This window comes from Suricata suricatta, chromosome 6, assembly GCF_006229205.1.
Source record: "Suricata suricatta isolate VVHF042 chromosome 6, meerkat_22Aug2017_6uvM2_HiC, whole genome shotgun sequence".
Lineage (NCBI taxonomy): Eukaryota > Metazoa > Chordata > Mammalia > Carnivora > Herpestidae > Suricata > Suricata suricatta.
This window is the reverse complement of record NC_043705.1, coordinates 103,653,250-103,672,078: the sequence shown is the minus strand read 5'-3', so window position 1 is coordinate 103,672,078 and position 18,829 is coordinate 103,653,250. Positions and strand designations below refer to the sequence as shown.

At 48.9% G+C, this 18,829-nt stretch overlaps 1 protein-coding gene across 1 annotated transcript in view; it reads left to right on the top strand.

The window, feature by feature from the left end:
• The window catches only part of GALNT10 (polypeptide N-acetylgalactosaminyltransferase 10), a 210,783-nt gene that overhangs the window by 180,314 nt on the left and 11,640 nt on the right, over nt 1-18,829 (top strand). Inside the window, exons 7-9 of the mRNA XM_029941255.1 lie at nt 88-205; nt 14,411-14,518; nt 18,547-18,627. Of these exons, the coding sequence (XP_029797115.1) occupies nt 88-205; nt 14,411-14,518; nt 18,547-18,627 (307 nt within the window). The remainder of the gene's footprint in view (nt 1-87; nt 206-14,410; nt 14,519-18,546; nt 18,628-18,829) is intronic.

Here is an 18,829-nt window from a genome sequence, read left to right as displayed (position 1 = left end):
TTCCCAAGGGAACGGCAGTGTCAGTGTGCCCTTGGTGCCTGCAGCCGGGACATTTTGTCTTCACACCACACTCTTCTTCCCTGACAGGTCTCCCGTGATGGCCGGTGGACTGTTCGCTGTGGATCGGAAATGGTTCTGGGAGTTGGGTGGGTACGACCCAGGCCTGGAGATCTGGGGAGGCGAGCAGTATGAAATCTCATTCAAGGTGAGCCAGCTCTTCGGATGCCCCCTTCTTTGCCACACCCCCTTGGCTTTCTGAGCCTGGAAAGGCTGGATGCTCGGGGTTCAGCAGCCCCTGCTCCTCAGGTGACAAGTCAGGGGCCGTGGGCCACTCCTTCTTGGAGGTGGAGTGTCTCAGGCTGCTGACTGGCCTTAACTGCAGTTCTTACTGCCATTTACCTTAACACCGTCCCCTTCTTAGAATGGAAGTGTTGTAATAAGACAGGTCTTGCCTCCAGCAAAGGTGGTGTCTCCCAGTGAGGTGTCCAGCAAACCAGCAGTGGGGAAGAGAAGCCGGGGTGAGCAGGACACACAGGCCTGGAGGGATGCTGTGCTCCGGGGATGGCCCCTGGCCTCACAGAGTCCCAGTTATCCTTAGTGGGTCCTTGCCACCCCTCTCAAGTTCCCTTTCTCCGCATCCACCACTGCTGGAGTTTGCCGTAGCGACCAGTGGTCAGGAGCTCAAGTTGTGGGGTCAGAGGAGCGTGGGTTCAAACCCCACTCAGGAGCTTGTGTGATTTGGGGCAAGTCATATTAGCTTTTCTTCCTTGTCTGAAATAAGAGAATAACAATACTACCTACCTTACAGAGCTGTTGCGAAGACTGAATGAGGTAGTATCTTAGAAGTGCTTCACATGCCGTCTGGGGACACAGCTAGCAATTAAAAATGGGTAGAAATTATTCAAGATCCAGTGAATAAATATTTACTATTTCAGGCCAGCCCATGTGCTACAGAAGCTTGCTGGCACGGTAGTAGAGGACATGTTGGTTACTAGTTAGCCACTCACACTTCTGGGGCCACTTTCTCCCCTTCACTTTCCATATTGGTCTCAGTGAAGAACAAGGCTCAGTCCCTCTGCGGGGAGGCTTAGCTTGTCCTGTGCCCTTATGTCTGGCCAGGACCTGCTTCTGCATCCCCAGGGATGGCCAGTAGCACCACTACTAGACTTGTGAATACACAACCCTGATGCCCCCTGAATTGGGCATCAATTTTTTAGGCAGGACTCCATTGTCTCACACAGTGATTGAGACTTCGGTGCTGGGGTCAGATCCAGGCTCTGCCACTTCCAACTGATGGTGATATCGGACGGGGAAGGCTCACCTCACTGAGCCTCAGTTCCTGCTTCCACAAAATGAGTTTAATGATACTTGAATCCTCACAGGGTTGTTCGGAGGATTAAATGCACCCATGATGGTTGGGTGCTTCTTAACAACATCCTAAAATTATTTTCATTATCGACATCATTACTGTCACCGGGTGCACCGCTGGTTGAGCAGTTCAGAACTAGGGAACGTACATTCTTGATTAGCAAGAAAAGAACAACCTGGAATGCCACTGAAACATTGTTTTGGTTTGAAGGGTGGTCTGTGCCTGTTTTACCTCCAGAGTTCTGAAGTTGTCTCCCATGAGGGGACCAGCCCCTAACTTAACAAACACTCATGTCTGGGCTTGGCATTCAAAGTATTTAATGGCCATGGCAGCCCAGGCACCAACCAGTCAGAGCAGATACCAGTCTGCACCCATTCTGGTCCACAACAGCTGATTTCCAGCCCTGCTTGGAGCTGACAAGATGCTATCCTAAGCCCTCCACACCTGTCGGCTTCTTTAATCCTCCCAGCAACTGTGGGACTGTGCTGATGTGTATTCCGAAGCTGCTTCCAAGCTGATCAGAACCAGTGGTGACTTATGAGTGATGTCTGCCATGGGTGCAGGTCTGGCAAGTGATGGCACAAATGTCATTTATTGGGTATCTGTAGCCCATGCAGTCTAGCTTTCCAAATGTCACATCCTTATGGGTACAATGAAATCACACACAAGGAATCAAAGGACTTTTAACTTCACAATTTGTAAATACAGCAATTGAACAACTTGATTTGTTAAGTTTTTTGCCAAGTGCATCCCCAGAAATGGGCACGCCTGTGTTGTGAGTGCTCCCCAGAATGTAAACTTCAATAGGGTAGGGTTGTTAGTGTGTTTCACTCACTGCTGTGTACTGGGTACCGAAAGGATTGCCTGACATGGAGGGGGCACATAATGCATACGTGTTGGTGTGTCACTCAGAGCAGGTGTGTCACTGGCCAGAGACCAGCCTCCATGGTCAAGAAGTCCCCCTTCAGAAACGCCTTGTCTGGAGAACAGTGAACGGAGAAGGATTGGCACAAAGGAATTCCTAAACCCAAAATGATTTCATTCTGTGTATTTCAAAGACCCATCTAATGATGCTCATCAGGCAATTACAGCAGAACAAATGACATTTTTCTCCACACAGTTTATTTACAAAAGACTTGATAATGAAGCCATATTGGAAAGCTTTCATCCGGGAGGGGGCAGGAGGCTGGCTCCTGTTTCCATTTGATCCAATTAATGTCCTTCATTCTCAAGGGGAAAGGGCTCTGTGTATTGAGGAGGCTCCCAGGTCTGGAAGGGAGACTCCTCCCTCGGTTTTCTCTGTCCTGGCATTGAGAACATGAGTTCCCAGAGCCCAGGGCAGCCCATCTGCTGGTGCATTGTCTCCCAGGCTCCTGTGGAAGGCCTGCCCACAGTCTGGAGGAGGCAGGCGCTTAGCCCATTCATCTTCCAGAGGGGCCTCCCCCCATTTCAGCCAGAGCAGAGCATTTTCAAAGGGCCGTATTCCCTCTGTTTAATCTCTGCTAAGACCCCGTTTCTTCCTGATGACAGAGAGAAGAGACTGGTCTGAAAGGTCTGAATGCATTTTCAGAAATTAAGATAAATTGATATGTGCCATCAAGACTGATGAATTAATAATTTGGTGCCAATTCCAGAGTAGGCCATCTATCCTGATGAGAAAACCTTAGAAAAGGTGTTCTAAAGGCTCTGAAATTTCTGGAACAGTCATTGATATTTTGTTTTGTTTTTTTTTGTTTTGTTTTGTTTGGCCCTCTCTCTCAGCCAGGAGAGATTTTGTTTCCAAAAGGCACTGTCACACCATTGAAATTCTCCTGTTTAGTGTTTAGAATCTTCCCAGTTCTAGTGGCCGGTTAAATCTTTAACTCCAGAGCCTGCCTATTCCTGGCTCTGTGAACTGGCCCCTGCTCATCTCTCCGCCCTCCATCCTCTTACCGCATTGCATTAGTCTGCACTCTTGGTTACAGATGCCCAAAAGCCTAGTCAATCTGATTTAAGCAAAAAATCAGAATCAATTGGCTCACACAGTTAAAATTCCAGGGCAGACCCTCCAGGCCTGGCTGGATCCAGAGACTATCCCATCTCATCCAGTCTCCAACTGTCTCAGTCCCTTGGCTCTGCTTTCATCTAGGTTGGCTTACTGCTCAGGGCTTTCTCTCTGTGGACCCAGCATCCCACTGGAAAGAGAGTGCATCTTTCCCATCATTCCTGTAGAAGTCCCCAAGTTGAGTCTCACTGGCCTGCTGGTTCCTTGTCCATCCCTGAGCAATTTTCTTGATTGGTTAGCTGCAGTCACAAGCCCATCCTGGAGACAGGAACATGGAGATGAGCTCGTTCCCCAAACAAAAGCTCAGTCATTGTATCTAGAAGGGGAATGAATGTGGGGCAGGGCAGACCACAGACATCTGCACAGCTGTGTCTGCACAGCCCTATGGAACTCCTCAAAGCCCCAGGCTCGTGTGTCAGGTCATCTTTGGAAGCAGGCACTGTTCGCTCTTCTTGAAATGCTTTTCCTTAGTCTGGTTAGCCCACACTCAGCCTTACCTGAGCTGCCTGTGCTAATGAGTCTCCACCCCAACGTTACTCCTTGGCTTGGCTCTGAATTCCTCATGTTGATGTGACCCAAGGGTAGACTCTGAGCTCCCTGGATGCCATCTCTTTACCCAGTGTGTGGCCCACAGTAGGTGTTTTAAATAACTGTTAGTGGCATCAATTTCTGTATGATAAAACTTCCTTTGCCCTGCTCTTTTCAGACTTACATCATCACTTTTTGGTAGTGGTGGTGTGGTGGGAAGAGAACCAGGTAAGAAGGCAGGGCACTGGCTTCTCATCGTGGCTTTCCCTCCATTATCCATCCATCTGGGGATCCTGGAGCAATTGCTTGACCTCTTTGGCCCTCACATCCCAGATAGTCCTGATATAGCTTTCCTACCTACCCCATGGGACCAGATCAAATAAGATAATGTGAGGAAAGTCCTTTGACTTACACAGGTGCAAGCGTGATTTGGATTAGAGGTGGTGGCAGTAGAATGAGCCAGAAAGGGCACTGCACAGTGTCCTTGGGAGGCCAGGATTAGGACATCTTCATCTTTGAGATCCAGGAGAGAGAAAGTTTCCAAGAACAACATGAGAAAGGTGTGGGCCTTGCAGTGTTGTAAGTGGGTACCTCTTGTTAATGGCAATCTGGCTAAATCTCTTATGTGCCAAAGCAAGAACACTCTATAACCCCAAATTCCACACCCAGGAGTTCATCCAAGAGAGACAGCTGCCAAGAGGAGCAGAGATTTAGATAGAAATTATTTGTTGAGGCCTTACTTACAAATAGGGGAAGATTGACGAGACCCAAATATATATCCTTAGGGAATAAATAAGAGCATATCTAAACAATGGAATATTGTATTTAAAAAAATTAGATGCCTCCAGAATTAAGTTTAAATAGAAATGAGAAGCAGTACCAGGGCACCTGGCTGGCTCAGTCGATTGAGCGTCTCTTGATTTCTGCTCAGGTCATGATCTCCGGCTTTGCGGGCTCGAGCCCCATGTCGGGCTCTTTGCTGATGGCGCAGAGAGCCAGCTAGGGATTCTCTCTCTCCATCTCTGCCCTTCTGCTGCTCGTGCTCTATCTCTACCTCTCAAAAAAAAAAAAGAAAGAAAGAAATGAAAAATAGTGTGTATATAATGTGGTCTCATGTTTGGTGTTTAAAAATATGACTAAGGCAAACCAGCAAACAGAAGTCCTGAGAGTAGCCTTCTGGCAGCTGGTGCTCACTGGTCATTCACACCAGGCACGTGTGAGGCTCTGTGCACGGCACTCTACATGCACAGTCATTTAGTCTTCATGAGACACGCAAGGCGGTGCTCTCGCTTTCTCCACGTTGTAGATGAGGAAACTGAGGCTCGAGTTAAATCACTTCCACAAAACCACACGACTGGAGCAGGGATTTCAGCCTGAGCCCGTGTTCTGACCCACTGCACCAGGAAAGTGTCCTGTCCCCTTGTGGCATTGGGGGCAGGCGGGCTCCAGAGTGCAGCTGTCCCCCTTGACTGTTTCTGTAACAATGAACATGTTCATCATAGGTACATATCACTTCTATAAGATGGAAAAAAATGAAGATTTTTTTTTTTTAACTAAGAAGGAAACGGTTTTTCAGCCCTTCCAGCACCCCCTCCCCACATACATCCCAGTGCTGTGTTTGGGCCATTCGCAAGGTCAGGCGTGAGAGTCCTCCCCAAGACAGGCCTCCAGAGAAGAGAGTGACGGCGAGGAGACACCAGGGAAGGACTGAGCACACCTCCGCCGGGTGGGCCTGAGGAGGCAGTGGCTCCTTCCTTGGAGGGAGAGAGGAGCCAGCCTGAGGGCCCCGTGGGGCAGGCCCTTGTGAACGAGGGAGTGATGGAATGCCACATGAGGGGGTAGGGGACAGTCTTGTTCCACAAAGGAAGCCCATCTTACATGAGCAGAAGCAGGAAGTGTCAGGGTCCCCAGATTTGCTTTGTTTGATGTAGGTATCAAAGCCCAACTCAGTCCTAGGCTGCAGATTTTAAAAAAGAAAACTCTCAGGGTTTCCTTCTGTAACACTCAGAGTGTCATCGGGAGGAGTAAAGTGAAATAGTGTGAAAAGAAGGCAGGAGCACACCAGAAACCCAGTACAGGTGATGTTCTGACCTGGTGCCCTTAGTGGTTCAGTGACTGGGCCAGCGTCCCTCAGCTGGAGGTGGCAGTGCCGGAGCTAAATCCCAGATGTCCTGACTCTAAACTCCTTCCACCTGGCGGGGGAGGTGGAGGTAAAGTGGGCCCAGCCTAGAGAGAGGCCCTTGTTACGGGCAGGGTTCAGTCAGCACCAGCCCCAAGGGGAGTTACATTGCTGCACAGGAGGGAGAAATGGTATCCAGAGGCTAGCCCAAGGGGCAGAAGGCGATCCGGAGCTACCATCCAAGACCTGCATGGCAACACCTCCCCCATCACTTTCCCCTCCCTCAGATTCGGACCAGCTGCAGAGTCACTGCCGGGAACCCAGTGCTAGTTCTTTCCTTCGCTGGGCTATCCGAGGATGCTGGGAACGTGCCCTGCGCATGCAGCATTTTCCTCCCGGCCACAGGTGCACAGCCTGTCTAAGAGCCGCCCACTGGGAGCAGGGAAGGCATTCTGCTCACGACTCTCAGCAAGCCCTTTGAAATTCCATGAATGTCTCTGTCTGTGGGGGCCTGCGTCTCCAGCCATTCCTCCAGGAAGGTGGCTCAAAGGCCCAAGGGTCATCTGTCATCCGTTGCTCCCCAACCAGCACACACCTGTCTCCATGCCTCGATCTTTCATCACCAAAAATGGCGATAATCACTTCTTCAGAGCTCTGTTCTAAGAACTAAATGGCATGAAACATTCATCTGGCCTAGTGCCAGGCAAAAAGGAGGCACTGAGTCAGTGGTAGCTGTTCTGATCAGAACCCTCTTGTTAGAACACCGTCGGATTAAGCACACGGCCTTCAGAATCAAACCCCCTGTGTTCTGGTGCAGGCTTGATTAGCTAGTTGCTGTGTGACCTTGGGAAAGTGGCCTAATCTCTCTGGCCTTAACTTCATAGCTATAAAATGGGGTAGGATAATCCTTAACTTCATAGCGTGGATGTGAACATAATGTTAGTCAAACTGTTTTAAAACCTTAGCTCAGTGCCTGGCACGTAATTAATTGATCAGTAAACTGTAGCTGTTAATGTCAGCATTGTTGTGGTTGACGCGGTCAGACTGTAATTGCAGGAAGACAGGAGTGGAAAGAGCTTTGAGGGTGACAAGACAGAGGCCAAAGACCTTGGCTCCAGGCCCAGCTTTGGAGCAAACTCTCCGTGAGACCTTGGACAGTTCACTTGCCCTTTCTGCTGAACCTTCCCATCTGCAAGGGCACTACAAACCCCAAACTCACAAGGCTGTCTGTGGGAACTAGCTAGTACCATTATCCCAACGGGGTTGTTACTCTAGTATGTACTAGTCCTCAAAGTGTGGTCCCCAGACCAACCTCTTCAGCAGCGTCTAAGAACTTGTTAGAAGTGCAGATTCTCAGGCTCCACCCCAGACCTACTGATTCAGACACCCTAGAGGTGGGGCCCTAGGAGTCTGTATTCCAATAAGCTTTCCAGGTGATTCTGATGCTCACAATTACGTGAAAATTATGGCTGTAATGAGTACGTGGGATCTTGTACAGAGAGCGTGCTCAGGCTTGGGTGTGGAAAGACAAAGCAAATGGGTAGGCTGCCTGGCAGGTTGGTCAGCGCGTCCCAACACCTTCCCCCAGTTACATTAGTGGGTCTTTGGGTCCACCCTTGACAGTGAGTTTCTATTCCATTTCTTCTGACTGGGTTTTTAGAGCAATGCTGCCCAGTGACTAGGCCAAGTGTGAATGAATGAGTGTTGTATGGGCTGCATTATTGATGGAAAGAGAAGGACTGCGCCCAGCAGAGCAGAAAAGTGAATGCACGTCAGCTGGTTCTCAGCAGTGTCCACAACTTGAGTCCAGGGGATGCGGAGAGGGCCAGCAGGTGACCAAGAGAGCAGATGGCAGACAGCCTTAGTTGCAAGTTAGGGGTGGCCGTTTGTTCTGTAGGCAATACAGGTGCTGACAGGGGTCTTGGCAGGAGACCGTAATAGGGTCTGGACCAGGCTTTAGAAAGACCAAACCAGGAAGGTACAGTCTGCCTGGAGGTCTGAGGGACCCAGCCGCAGATTCCACTCTGGGTTCTGACATTTATGAGCTGAGGGACCTTGAGGAAGGCACTTTATCTCAAGAGGCCCCAGCTTCCTCACACATAAAAGGTATGATAGCACCTCCCTCACTGGGTGGTTAAGAAAGTGCTCTGTTCCAAGTATGAGTCAAACCTCAGGGAAACTGCAACCTGACTGAATTCATTTGTTAGTTCAAGAAACAAAACCCTAATGTAAGTCAACCACCTCCCATTTTTTGGCCAACTTGTCTATAAACACCTAAGGATGTTGTTGAATTGGACATTTCATTTATTCATTTAGATACACATGCTTAAAACTATATTATATAAAATAATATATTAACCTAGAAATAAATTCAAATGGTTTTTTTAACTTAAACTTTAGTTAACACACAGTGCAATATTGGTTTCAGAAGTAGAATCCAGTGATTCATCAGTTACATATGACACTCAGTGCTCATCACAGTGCCCTCCTTAGTGCCCATCACTCATCGAGTCCATGCCCCACCCACGTGCCTCCAACCCTCAGTCTGTTCTCCATCATGAAGAGGCTCTTGTGGTTTGTTCCGGTCTCCTCTCTCCCCACCTTCCCATATGTGTGTCTGTTTTGTTTCTTAAATTCCACATATGAGTGAAATATGGTATTGTCTTTCTCTGATTGACTTAATTCGCTTAGCATAGTACCCTCTAGCTCCATCCACATCACTGCAAATGGCAAGATTTCATTCTTTTTGATCGCTGAGTAATATTCCGCTGTGTGTGTGTGTGTGTGTGTGTGTGTGTGTGTGTGTGTACTACATCTTCTTTATCCATTTATTAGTTGATGGACATTTCCGTTCTCTCCATTGTTTGGCTGTTGTTGATAATGCTGTTATAAACATCAGGGTAAACACCCTCTCAAATCGTATTTCAGGTGGTTTTTAAAAATACAGCAAAATCGTGTTTTTCCTGCTCTTCACCAGCTGCGTCCAGTAACCATTATAAACATCTAAAACTAGCATGAGTAAAGTCCTTTCATGCTGGTTAAGACTCCCTGAAACAGCATCTTGTTCAGAACAAACTAATTGTATTCAAAATAGCGTGAACCTCGGGGAGACATGGATATAACCCGTCTCTTCCTCTCTGAGGGCAAGTGCGTGGCCTGCCTGCGGTAACCCCGGCTGCCGTGTGTCCAGATAACACTGTACGGGTTGCTGTGGCCCTCTGTGCGTCAGAATTACATCATCCCCATCCCGTCACAGCCCTCGCAGGCAGATATGATAATTCGTCCCATTTTGGAGACAGGAAAACTGAGGCTTTCAGACTCACAAAGCTTGCTGAAGAGCCTGGATTAGACCTTAGTTCTTACTCCAGAACGAAGCTCATAACAGCAACCCTATGTGACTTCTAAGCACACAGATAATGCAGAATAATTGGTGGCAATTATTATCATGTTACTTCCCCCAAGTGCAGCTAAATAGGGTTTGAATTCCATAGGATATTTGGCCAAGATCCCAAGAGCAAAAGATGTGTTGTCTTCCCCTTGGCCGTCAGCAGGTAGGATGACCACCCATGCCTGGTGCGTTCCAGGTGGCCATGTCCTTGACAGTGGGAGGTTTCCCCAGCGCCCCTGCTTGCTCGTGTTTTCCTTATAGGGTGGGCCCTTCTGCCACACTCTCTCTGGGACCCCGAGTATCTTCCTGATGCACATCACCACTTGTTTCTTCCCTCCTCGGTTTAGGAGATAAGAGCAAGTAATTGTCTTTTATAGACGCTGTAATGAAGCCTGTCATCACACAAAAGAAGTTTGCTAATAAAATAAATCGAAGCAGCAATGAAAATGAATAGGGAGCAAGCTTTTACAATTAGATTTGTACTTGCCTGGTGGCATGGTGCTTCCTCGAGAAGTGAGAAGGCTGTTCTGCAGGGGAGAAGGGAACCCAGAACTGAGCTGACGGGGTGTTTGCAAACCCCTCAAGGTAGAGCAACACAGTGCCCAGGGCAGGCAGCTGTGTCCCTTATGGGCTTGGAGGCTGGCAAGGGGTGGGACAGAGAGGGAAGGGGGGAAGCCGACAGAGAGGGGTTGCAGATACATCATCTCGGAATTCTGTTCGTGTCCCCAGCCAAATATGGTCTGGCTGCCCCTACCTCACCTCCCCCTACTCTTTGTCATCAGCTGGACTCTACCTGCTGGTGTGATACGTGGGGGAGAGGAGAACACCCTGGGACACCCGGGTCCCAAGTGACGCCCATGACCATGCCCCAGCCCTGCCTGGCCCTGTCGTTGCCCCAGTTACAGGTTCTGCCACCAAGTCAGTTAGAAAAACTATTTCATGGGGCACGAGGTGGCTCAGTCAGTTAAGTGTCCAACTTTGTCTCAGGTCATGATCTCATGGATTGTGGGTTTGAGCCCCGTGTCCAGCTCTGTGCTGACAGCCTGCTTTGTCTCCCTCTCTCTCTGTCCCTCCCCCGCTCATGCTCAGTCTCTTTCTCTCTTTCTCTCTCAAAAATGAATGATTTTTATTTAGGAAATCACTCCATAGGATAAAAAAACATGATTGTGTTGGGCAAAAGGGCAAATGCTGTATATAATTTCAAGGTGGTGGTATTTCTCATTCTTTTGCAAACAGAAATGACTAACGTAGTCAAGGTTGGTACAGTCAGGCATTAAGCTAAGTGCTTTTCATGAATTGTCTCATGCCCTCAGCAGCCTTGCAAGGTAGTGGTGACCTGCCATGCACAGGTTACAGATGAGGAGACCACGATTCCCTAGGTAAATGCCTTATGCCAAGTCACACAGCTGTACAAGGTGGCTTTGGGAATGGTGAGTGGTGTGTGCTCGTAACCCCTGTGCTGTAGTCGTCATGGGTCTTGTATGGCTCTTGACTCAGCTGTGAAGGAAGGTGGGAGAGGACCCTAAAGATGCATAGGCGGATGAACTGGGCCATGAGCACAACCATGGGACCTGGGATCCAAGACCACCACCTCTGGCCACCCAACATGAGTCATGACACCATTCTGTGCCTCCAGCTTTTGGCATGCTCCCGGAGGGAGAGTCCCCTCCAGTTTTGGGGTCCTGCCAGATACCTCTTCAGGCTGTTCAGGTGCTCGCAAAGGACTTGGTAGTTGGCAGCAGCTTTAGCTGAACAGGTATCTGTCTCTGAAGGCAGTTCCCATTCTGAGTCGGCTGGCAGGGAAGGGCAGGGAGGCTGAGAAGTAAACCCATGGTCTAAAGCCAGGACTCCTGGGCTCCAGATGTCTTGGGAATCTGTGGGTGTTTTGGATGCCTCAAACCTCTCAGCAGATCAAGGTCACCCTGGTCCCTCAGGAACCTTCAGGCGGATGGCCAGCATGGTCAGGGCCAAAGAAACCAGAGGTCACAGCAAAGAGAAGGATTTGGAGATTGATCGTTGTCTTTAGAGAGGAAGGTTCTCTGCCAGGCAGAGCTGGAGACACAACCCTGTTAGCTAATGCGAGTTTAATATGGAGTCAGGGGAGCTGGACGCCAGCCTAGTCAACTGCCCAGGAGACCGTCAGAAATAGAGCGGGGTAAGGTGTCCCCCATCTGCTCCGCGCCGCTCTGCCTCCCGAAAGGCAGGGGCGGCCCAGTGGCAAGCTGGGCCATACCCTCCAGACAAAAGCGTCACTTCCGCGTCAGTCATTTTGTATAAAGGAAGAGTTATTGTTATGGGAGGCTGGCGCCTGATCAATATCTCCTGCTTTGAAAATAAACTTCTTGGCTTGGCCTTGACATTAATCTACCATCAGGAGCCCATTATCTCAAGACCAATGTTGTGTTCTATTGACTTGCTCAATTTTTTTTCTCCCCCAAGATCAGACTGTAATTGCACTTCTCCAGGCAGCACTTGCACTCACTGCCGCCCCCATGCATGCATGTCCCCTTGCAGGAGGCCCGGGATATGGCACGTCTGGGGTGGGGTGGAGACGGTGGCTGGCAGAGGGCCATGAGGGACTGAGGACCCTCAGGTGCATGAGGTGGAAAAGCAGTCCTTCGGGAGCCTGCGAACTGATTGAGACATGAAGCCAGACCCCCAGCATCCCACTGAGCCATTCGAGCTGGAATGTAGTCTTCTGCACAGAATGGGGGTCACAGACCCTCCCACTCCTACTCGTCATTGGGAGACAAGGGAACATGGGAATCAGATTAACAAAAATGTCCCGAGTGCACTGAGCTCTCCCATTGTCACCACAGCCCCCACACACCCCAGGCCATGACTGCCTCCTGGGCCTTCCCTCCCTAAGACCTGGCCCCTACAGCCCATTCTCCACCCCACAGTCAGAGTCCTCTTTGGAAAATAGAAACTGGATTATGACATCACCCTTCCTGAAGACTTTTGATGAAGCCTCCTTATTTTTCCCTGCAAGACCCTTATGATTGTTCCTGCTCGCCCCTCTGACCTTCCCTGCCATCCCTGCCCCTCCTCCAGGCCTCTGGCTTTCTCTGTTCAGTGATTAAGCCAAGCCTGGCCCTACCTCAGGGCCTTTACACTTGCTTTTCTCTCCAGCTGTCCTCGCACCCCTCAGATCTTTATGTTACTTTTACTCTCTCATTATTTAAGTATTGTATCAAATACTCCCTTCTAAGTAAGGATATCCCTGACTGGCGTAGATAACATAACATCCCAGAGATCCATGCAGTGAGTCCAGATACCTTGCTTTGGCTTCCTTAGAGCACACATCACCATCTGAAAACTGGCTTTCTGTAGTGCTTATCTACTGCCACAGGGAAAACCCCCCGAACGTACCCTCTTGAAACAGTACCGCAAGGTTTGTGTGGGCCGGGGGTTTAGGGGTGGCTTCGCAGGACATTTGTGCTTGAGTCTCTCATGAGGTCGTAGTCGAGGTATCTGCCAGGGCCACGGTCATCTGAAGGCTGGACCAGCCTGGACAATCCCTTGGTAGGACAGCTCCCTCGTGTGGCTGGCACGTTCGCTGTATTAGCAGGAGGCCCCTGCTTCTCACCCCTGGACCTCCCCACAGAGCTGTTCGGCTGTCCTCACAGCATGGCAGCCAGATGCCCCAAAGCAGGTGACCCCACGGAGGAAGGGGGAAGCCACAGTGTCTTTTATGACGGCCATTGCTGCAGTTTTCCTTTGGTTACATGGGTCTGTCCTCATGTGACTCATTCAGGAGGCAGGTGTCTCAAGGGGCAAATAGCAGAAGGCGAGGATCACCGGGAGCCATCCTGGAGGCTGCACGCATACTCACCCTCCGTGAGAACAAGGGCCTTGGCGGACTTACTCAGCACTGTGTGCGCCCAGCACAAGGTCTCGTGTGCAGCAGAGACCCCCTAAATGTTAGCCAGACGTCTGAGTGAATCATGAGAGTGTGTCACTGTTAGGACTGTGTGCTAAGCACTTCACATGCAATATCTCACCCCCCACGGCCTGCCTCATTTACTCCTCAACAGATGAGGAAACTGAGGCTCAGAGAGGTGAAGTACCTTGATCCGAGTCACAAACCTGGTACGTGGCCGAGCCAGCATTTGGACCCAGGACTGCTGAGGCCGGCCTGTGTGGACTGGGCCCCTCAGTGGCTGTGAGGCGGCGTTGATGGTACTTAGGAAGAATTCCCAGATTGCCATCAGACCAGCATGCAGCCATACTTGGGGGCCCTTTGTGATGCCAGATATGTAGGGAAACACAAGGAGAAGCTTCGGATACCCAGCTGTGTGGCTTAGTAAGGCAGACTGCAGAGGAAGCAGGGCAGGGAGCCTGCTGCCACTGCTCCGGTGACCCAGCAAGAGGCTTATGGATCTCCAAGGAAACTCCAGAATCTGGTAGCACAGTCAGTAACTACACAGAGCCTACGTGCCTTCTCTTCCCCTCTCATACCTGTGGCACGTCACTAAAGAGATCACCACAGTCGCTCCCACTGAGCCCCGATTGCCGCCTAGAATTCTCCACACAGCTCTCCCCACACCTGCACTTGACTCTGGAATCCGCTAAAGCTAGGTTTAAATTCTGGCTCCACCACTCCCTAACCCTCTGACCTTAGACAAGCGCCTTGGCTTCTCTGAGCCTCAGTTTCTTCATCTGTAAAATGGAGCTTCATTACTACCTACTTCACTGGTTTTCTGATGAGGCTTAAATCCATTTGTACGTGGGGGGAATTGGAGCAGAGTGCGGGGCAACGAGGAAGCACTCAAGGCTGTCAGCTATTGAAAACCGCTGTTGTTACTGCTGTGCCTTCCTTGTTCTGTGAATGGGGGCTTTAATAGACAGTCCCAAGCTGATGCTTTCAATGAATGTATTGGAGGAGGGGACAGTGGCCTTTGAGGGGATGGTGAATGAGAAGCAGAACTGTCATATTCTTTCTCCCTTCCCACCCTGCAGGTGTGGATGTGTGGGGGCCGCATGGAGGACATCCCCTGCTCCAGGGTGGGCCACATCTACAGGAAATACGTACCCTACAAAGTCCCCGCGGGAGTCAGCCTGGCCCGGGTAAGGTGGTGGCGCCCTGGATGGGGTCAGGGCGAGGGGCTTGGCTCATCAGCAGAGCAGAGGCACCCCGAGACACCTGGGAACTCCAAGCCAAGTGACTCAGGGGTGAGGATGTGCTCCCCCTCTTCCCCGACTCTCCAGGTGAAATCCAATTTAAGAGAACTTACTTAAAGCCCTACTTAACCACTTAGCAGCTATGACCTTGAGAGGGTAGCTTAACTCCTCAGAGCCTGTGTTTCCTCCTTTACTTAAAAGAAGCTAACTTTTTTTGCCACTCTTGGTGTTGCCAGGAGAATTAGGGAGATGACATCATTACCCCAGGTGTGACAGACAAGATGATTTTAGGTGGCAGACATAGGAACATTTTTATTTACATGTATTTAAATTAATGTGCCTTAGAAATTAATATGTATTAGTGTAGCAAACTTGTGATTTCACAGATAGCATGAAGCTAACGTAGGTACAAAGTTAGACTAGAAGTGATTTAAAGAAGCCTCTTAGGTAAATGGTAATACCGGTGGAATGGTGTGTTTGGGAAAGCCCGATACAAGGCATTTAAAAGTTCCTGGCATGAGGGTGGTTAATAAATATCAGGATCTTTTCTTCTCCCCACCCCCTTCCCACTAACGTTGCCAAAAATCTGTGTGTCAAACTATTTCATTACCGTAAAATGGTTTGTATTAATCGCTGCTTGAATTAAATCGGCCACTGGCTACAAATAGAAATCTGTTAACCAGAGATTTGTTTTGGGGGTTGTTTTGTTTTTTTGTATTAATGATATTCCACCGAGCCTTAAACTTTATAATAGTAAGTGTCTTGAGAAGACAAAAAAATAAAAAAACAAGGTGACTACAAAGGAAAAATGGGGTGAGGGGGTCCCCAGAAAGCAAAGAAGGCCGCAGGGAGGTCTGGGGGAAGCTGGAAAGGTAACTGGTAACTGGCACAGCTTTGCCTCCTGAAGACCCCTTCCGACAGAGACCCCCTCATGAGCCTGTTTGGCATCAGCCTGTACAGCGTCCTTCTGCCCCGGCCACCGCCTCCCCCTCCCGCATCACCTGATGCGGGCACAACTGTAGGCCCTGGGTCATCAAGAGCCCTCCTTCTGCGAGGTACAAGGAAGACCAGTAGGCTCAACAAGGCAGGGGGTCTCCCCAGGCTCCATCCTTGGACGGGACCTGAGCTCCAGGGGCTGCAGGGGCTGCTTAGGGGCCTGTGTTGCAGAAAAAGAGAGCCAGCAGTGCCCTCTAGTGGTAAAAGATTCTAAGGACAGCCGCACCTGCCATCCGCGCCTAGGACAGCCAGCCCATGGATGAGGGGTGGTGTGGGGGGGTGCTTCCAGATTCAGCTGGAGAGGTAGAAATCCCGGTTTTGTTGTTGTTTTTTGAGATCCCATTGGCAATCCCAGAGGAATGTGCCAGGCAGGAAAACAGCGCAAAGTCGCTCAGTAAGCCCAAGAGTGCAACACTCAGCTACTAGGAATGGTGGGACCACGGGGACACCTCTGACCCCTGAGCAGGACTATTCCCGAAGCATCCTTTTCTTATCCACTCATTTATAAGACCCGCCTTGTAAAAAGGCACCACCACCTCCTGTTTACTGAACCATAGATGAATCCAGTGAATAACAGCCAACTGTAGTAACACATAAAAGCTTCCCGTGGGCTAGACATTAGGCAAAGCATCTTCCATACTTATCTCACTTAATTCTCACTTGTTTTTAATCCCCATTTGAGCGATGAGGTAAGTGAAATGTAGAGACATTAACTAACTAGAGCCAGAATTCAAACCCACTCACGTTGGACCCGTGCCTGGCACAGAGCAATTTTTCCTGAGACAGTGACTGGTGTTGTTAGTAATTGTGTCATCATTTATTAACAAGACTGCGAAGTTTCTTTCAATGGCTTCTCTGAATTCTGCATTTAAACATTTTAACTTCTTTTTCACCTGTCTATACTGTATCAGTCTCCTGTTGACTTTAAACCAGTTAACGGTGTGAGGGGCACTCCACGTACATAGGCAGGACCACAAAGATGCCTGAATCAAGTGCCCCTGAATTTTTGTCAAAGCATCTAACTACCATTCTTGAGTTGCAGATCATATTTTAAATGTTTGCTTAGTGTGTTAACAGCCAAATCCTTGTAGAGCATTGTCTCCTAGAAGATCATTTTGATAGTTTTGAGGAGAGGTCGTCTAAGAGCCGTAAATGAGCTACATAAAGAGAGAAACCAAAGTCTTACTAAAGTTGTACAGGTTCCAAAAGGACAAACGACCAGAGAGTAGTGAAGCCACAATTCAGGAAGGACGAGCTAGCCAGCAGCTCACAGCCTTAGTGTGGTTACTAAATTTGCTAAAAACCCTCTTGTTTCTGCCCCTGGAAAGGGGGCCTTAGGGAAGACAATGACAGAAACCCACTCAAACTTGCAAAAAATTTTTAAAAAGTGGATTCTCTTTCCAAGGATCTGGGCAAATATCTATAATGCAAGCACGAGAAGAGCGGAGGGGCTTCAGACAGGACTGGAACCAGAAGTAGGAGTTGTCAGGGGCACCCAGCCTGCTAAAATCCCAGAATCCTTTGTGTGACTCTAGCAAGCGGGGGAGGTACTGGAAATAAATGTAAAGTCCTTTCCTTTGGTCCAGTTAGCTGTACCAAAAGTTCAAGATCTGGGAGAAATGGTTTGTGAAGGCATGTCTAGAAAATGCAGTATTCATTAGTAATTTAAAAATCAATTAAAATCAAGACATTATGTGATTTATCCTTTTCTAATAGCACTAGTGAATTTGGGCACCCTACTTGGTCAGACTGGCCACTTTGACCTGCAGAGAGACAGAAAACTATAGCAATCCCTCCCCATCCCTGTGGCGTGGGCAGATTAGTGTGCCAAAGGACTAGGTGGGCAGACTGGGAAAAGGAGAGTCTTTGGGTGTGGAGCCTTTTTCGGCTTTCAGCTTCTTCAGGGCACAGATTTAAATTAAGCCCAGCCTTTGCTGCACAGGGGTCTAAGCAGGTATAAAAATGTTCCTTAATTGTTTTCTAACCTGCTGTCAATCTCTTCAGCACTCAGAAAGAATGAGGCACCAGCAAGGAAATTCCCTAGCTTCCTAGTCCCAAACTTGGAGTCAGCAAAATTGAGAAGTGGGTGAATTTTGTCTTTGCCATGGGGCCCCCTCCTGGTGGCTTCCTTCCTACTTGGACAAGAGTCAGTAAATTGTTTTTGTGTGGCCTGTGAGCTAAGAATGGTCTCTTACATTTTTAAATAGTTAGGATGAAAAAATGAAAGAAGAATATTTTGTGATACATGAAAATCAAATTTCAGTGTCCATAAAGTTTTATTGGAACACAACCACAACCCATTCATTTACATAATGTCTAGGGCTCCTTTTTAGCCACCTCAGAGTCAAGACCATATGGTCTGCAAAGCCCAAAATATTTGCGATCTGACCCTTTACAGAAAATAGTTGTTGACTCCTGCCATACCTTCTGCTTCTAGAGCAGTCATTCCATTCGCACTGAGGTGTGAGTGACTGAAAACAGTTTAAAATACTAACTCCCTTTTACCCTTCAGAAGAAAATTTGGATGGCACTGGGGGGAAATCCTTTATGATAGCAATGCAGCCTGGAGAGTTTAATGTTGGGGGTGAAGGGCAGATATCTGGCAACAGCCAGGGGTTGGAGAAAGATGTTTTGGAGAAGGGCATTTCCCCTGAACACTGACGCGGTGCTCTTCCGGAAGCCGCTGTCTGGGGTTCTCAGCAGGTGGTATCTACAACTGCACATGAAATGAGGAATTTTCATCCCACTTAAGCAGAAGAATCCACTTTCCCTCTGTCTCCAAGTCTGCTCACAAACAGGCTGTTTTCCTGACTGCTGCCTCTACTTGCCAGTAATGTGGTTGTCGTTTATACATCGATCATCCTTGTATTTCGTATTCAAAGCAGCAGCAACCTTTGCCCCTCAAAGAGTTTTTTTTAACTCCAGCTGCTGGTAGAATTACAACTTTTGGTTGCAAAGTATTATTTGTTTTCAACCAGGGTACTTGGTCAGCACTCTTAATAGGAAATGACAGAAACCCAACTCAAATTGGCATAAGCAGAAAGGGAATTCACCGACGTGTGTGAATAGAAAGCCCCAGATAGTGCTCGCTTCAGGCATGACAGGATTCAGGTACGAAATGGAATGTGTTCCTCTTCTAGCCCTCAGTTCTGCTTCAGTCATTCAGCCTTGGTCAGGTTTTCCATATGGCCCAGCAGCTCTGGCCTCCAACTTACCCAGCAATGCAAGCGGAAATGGGGCAATTCTTCCCCATAGTTCCGG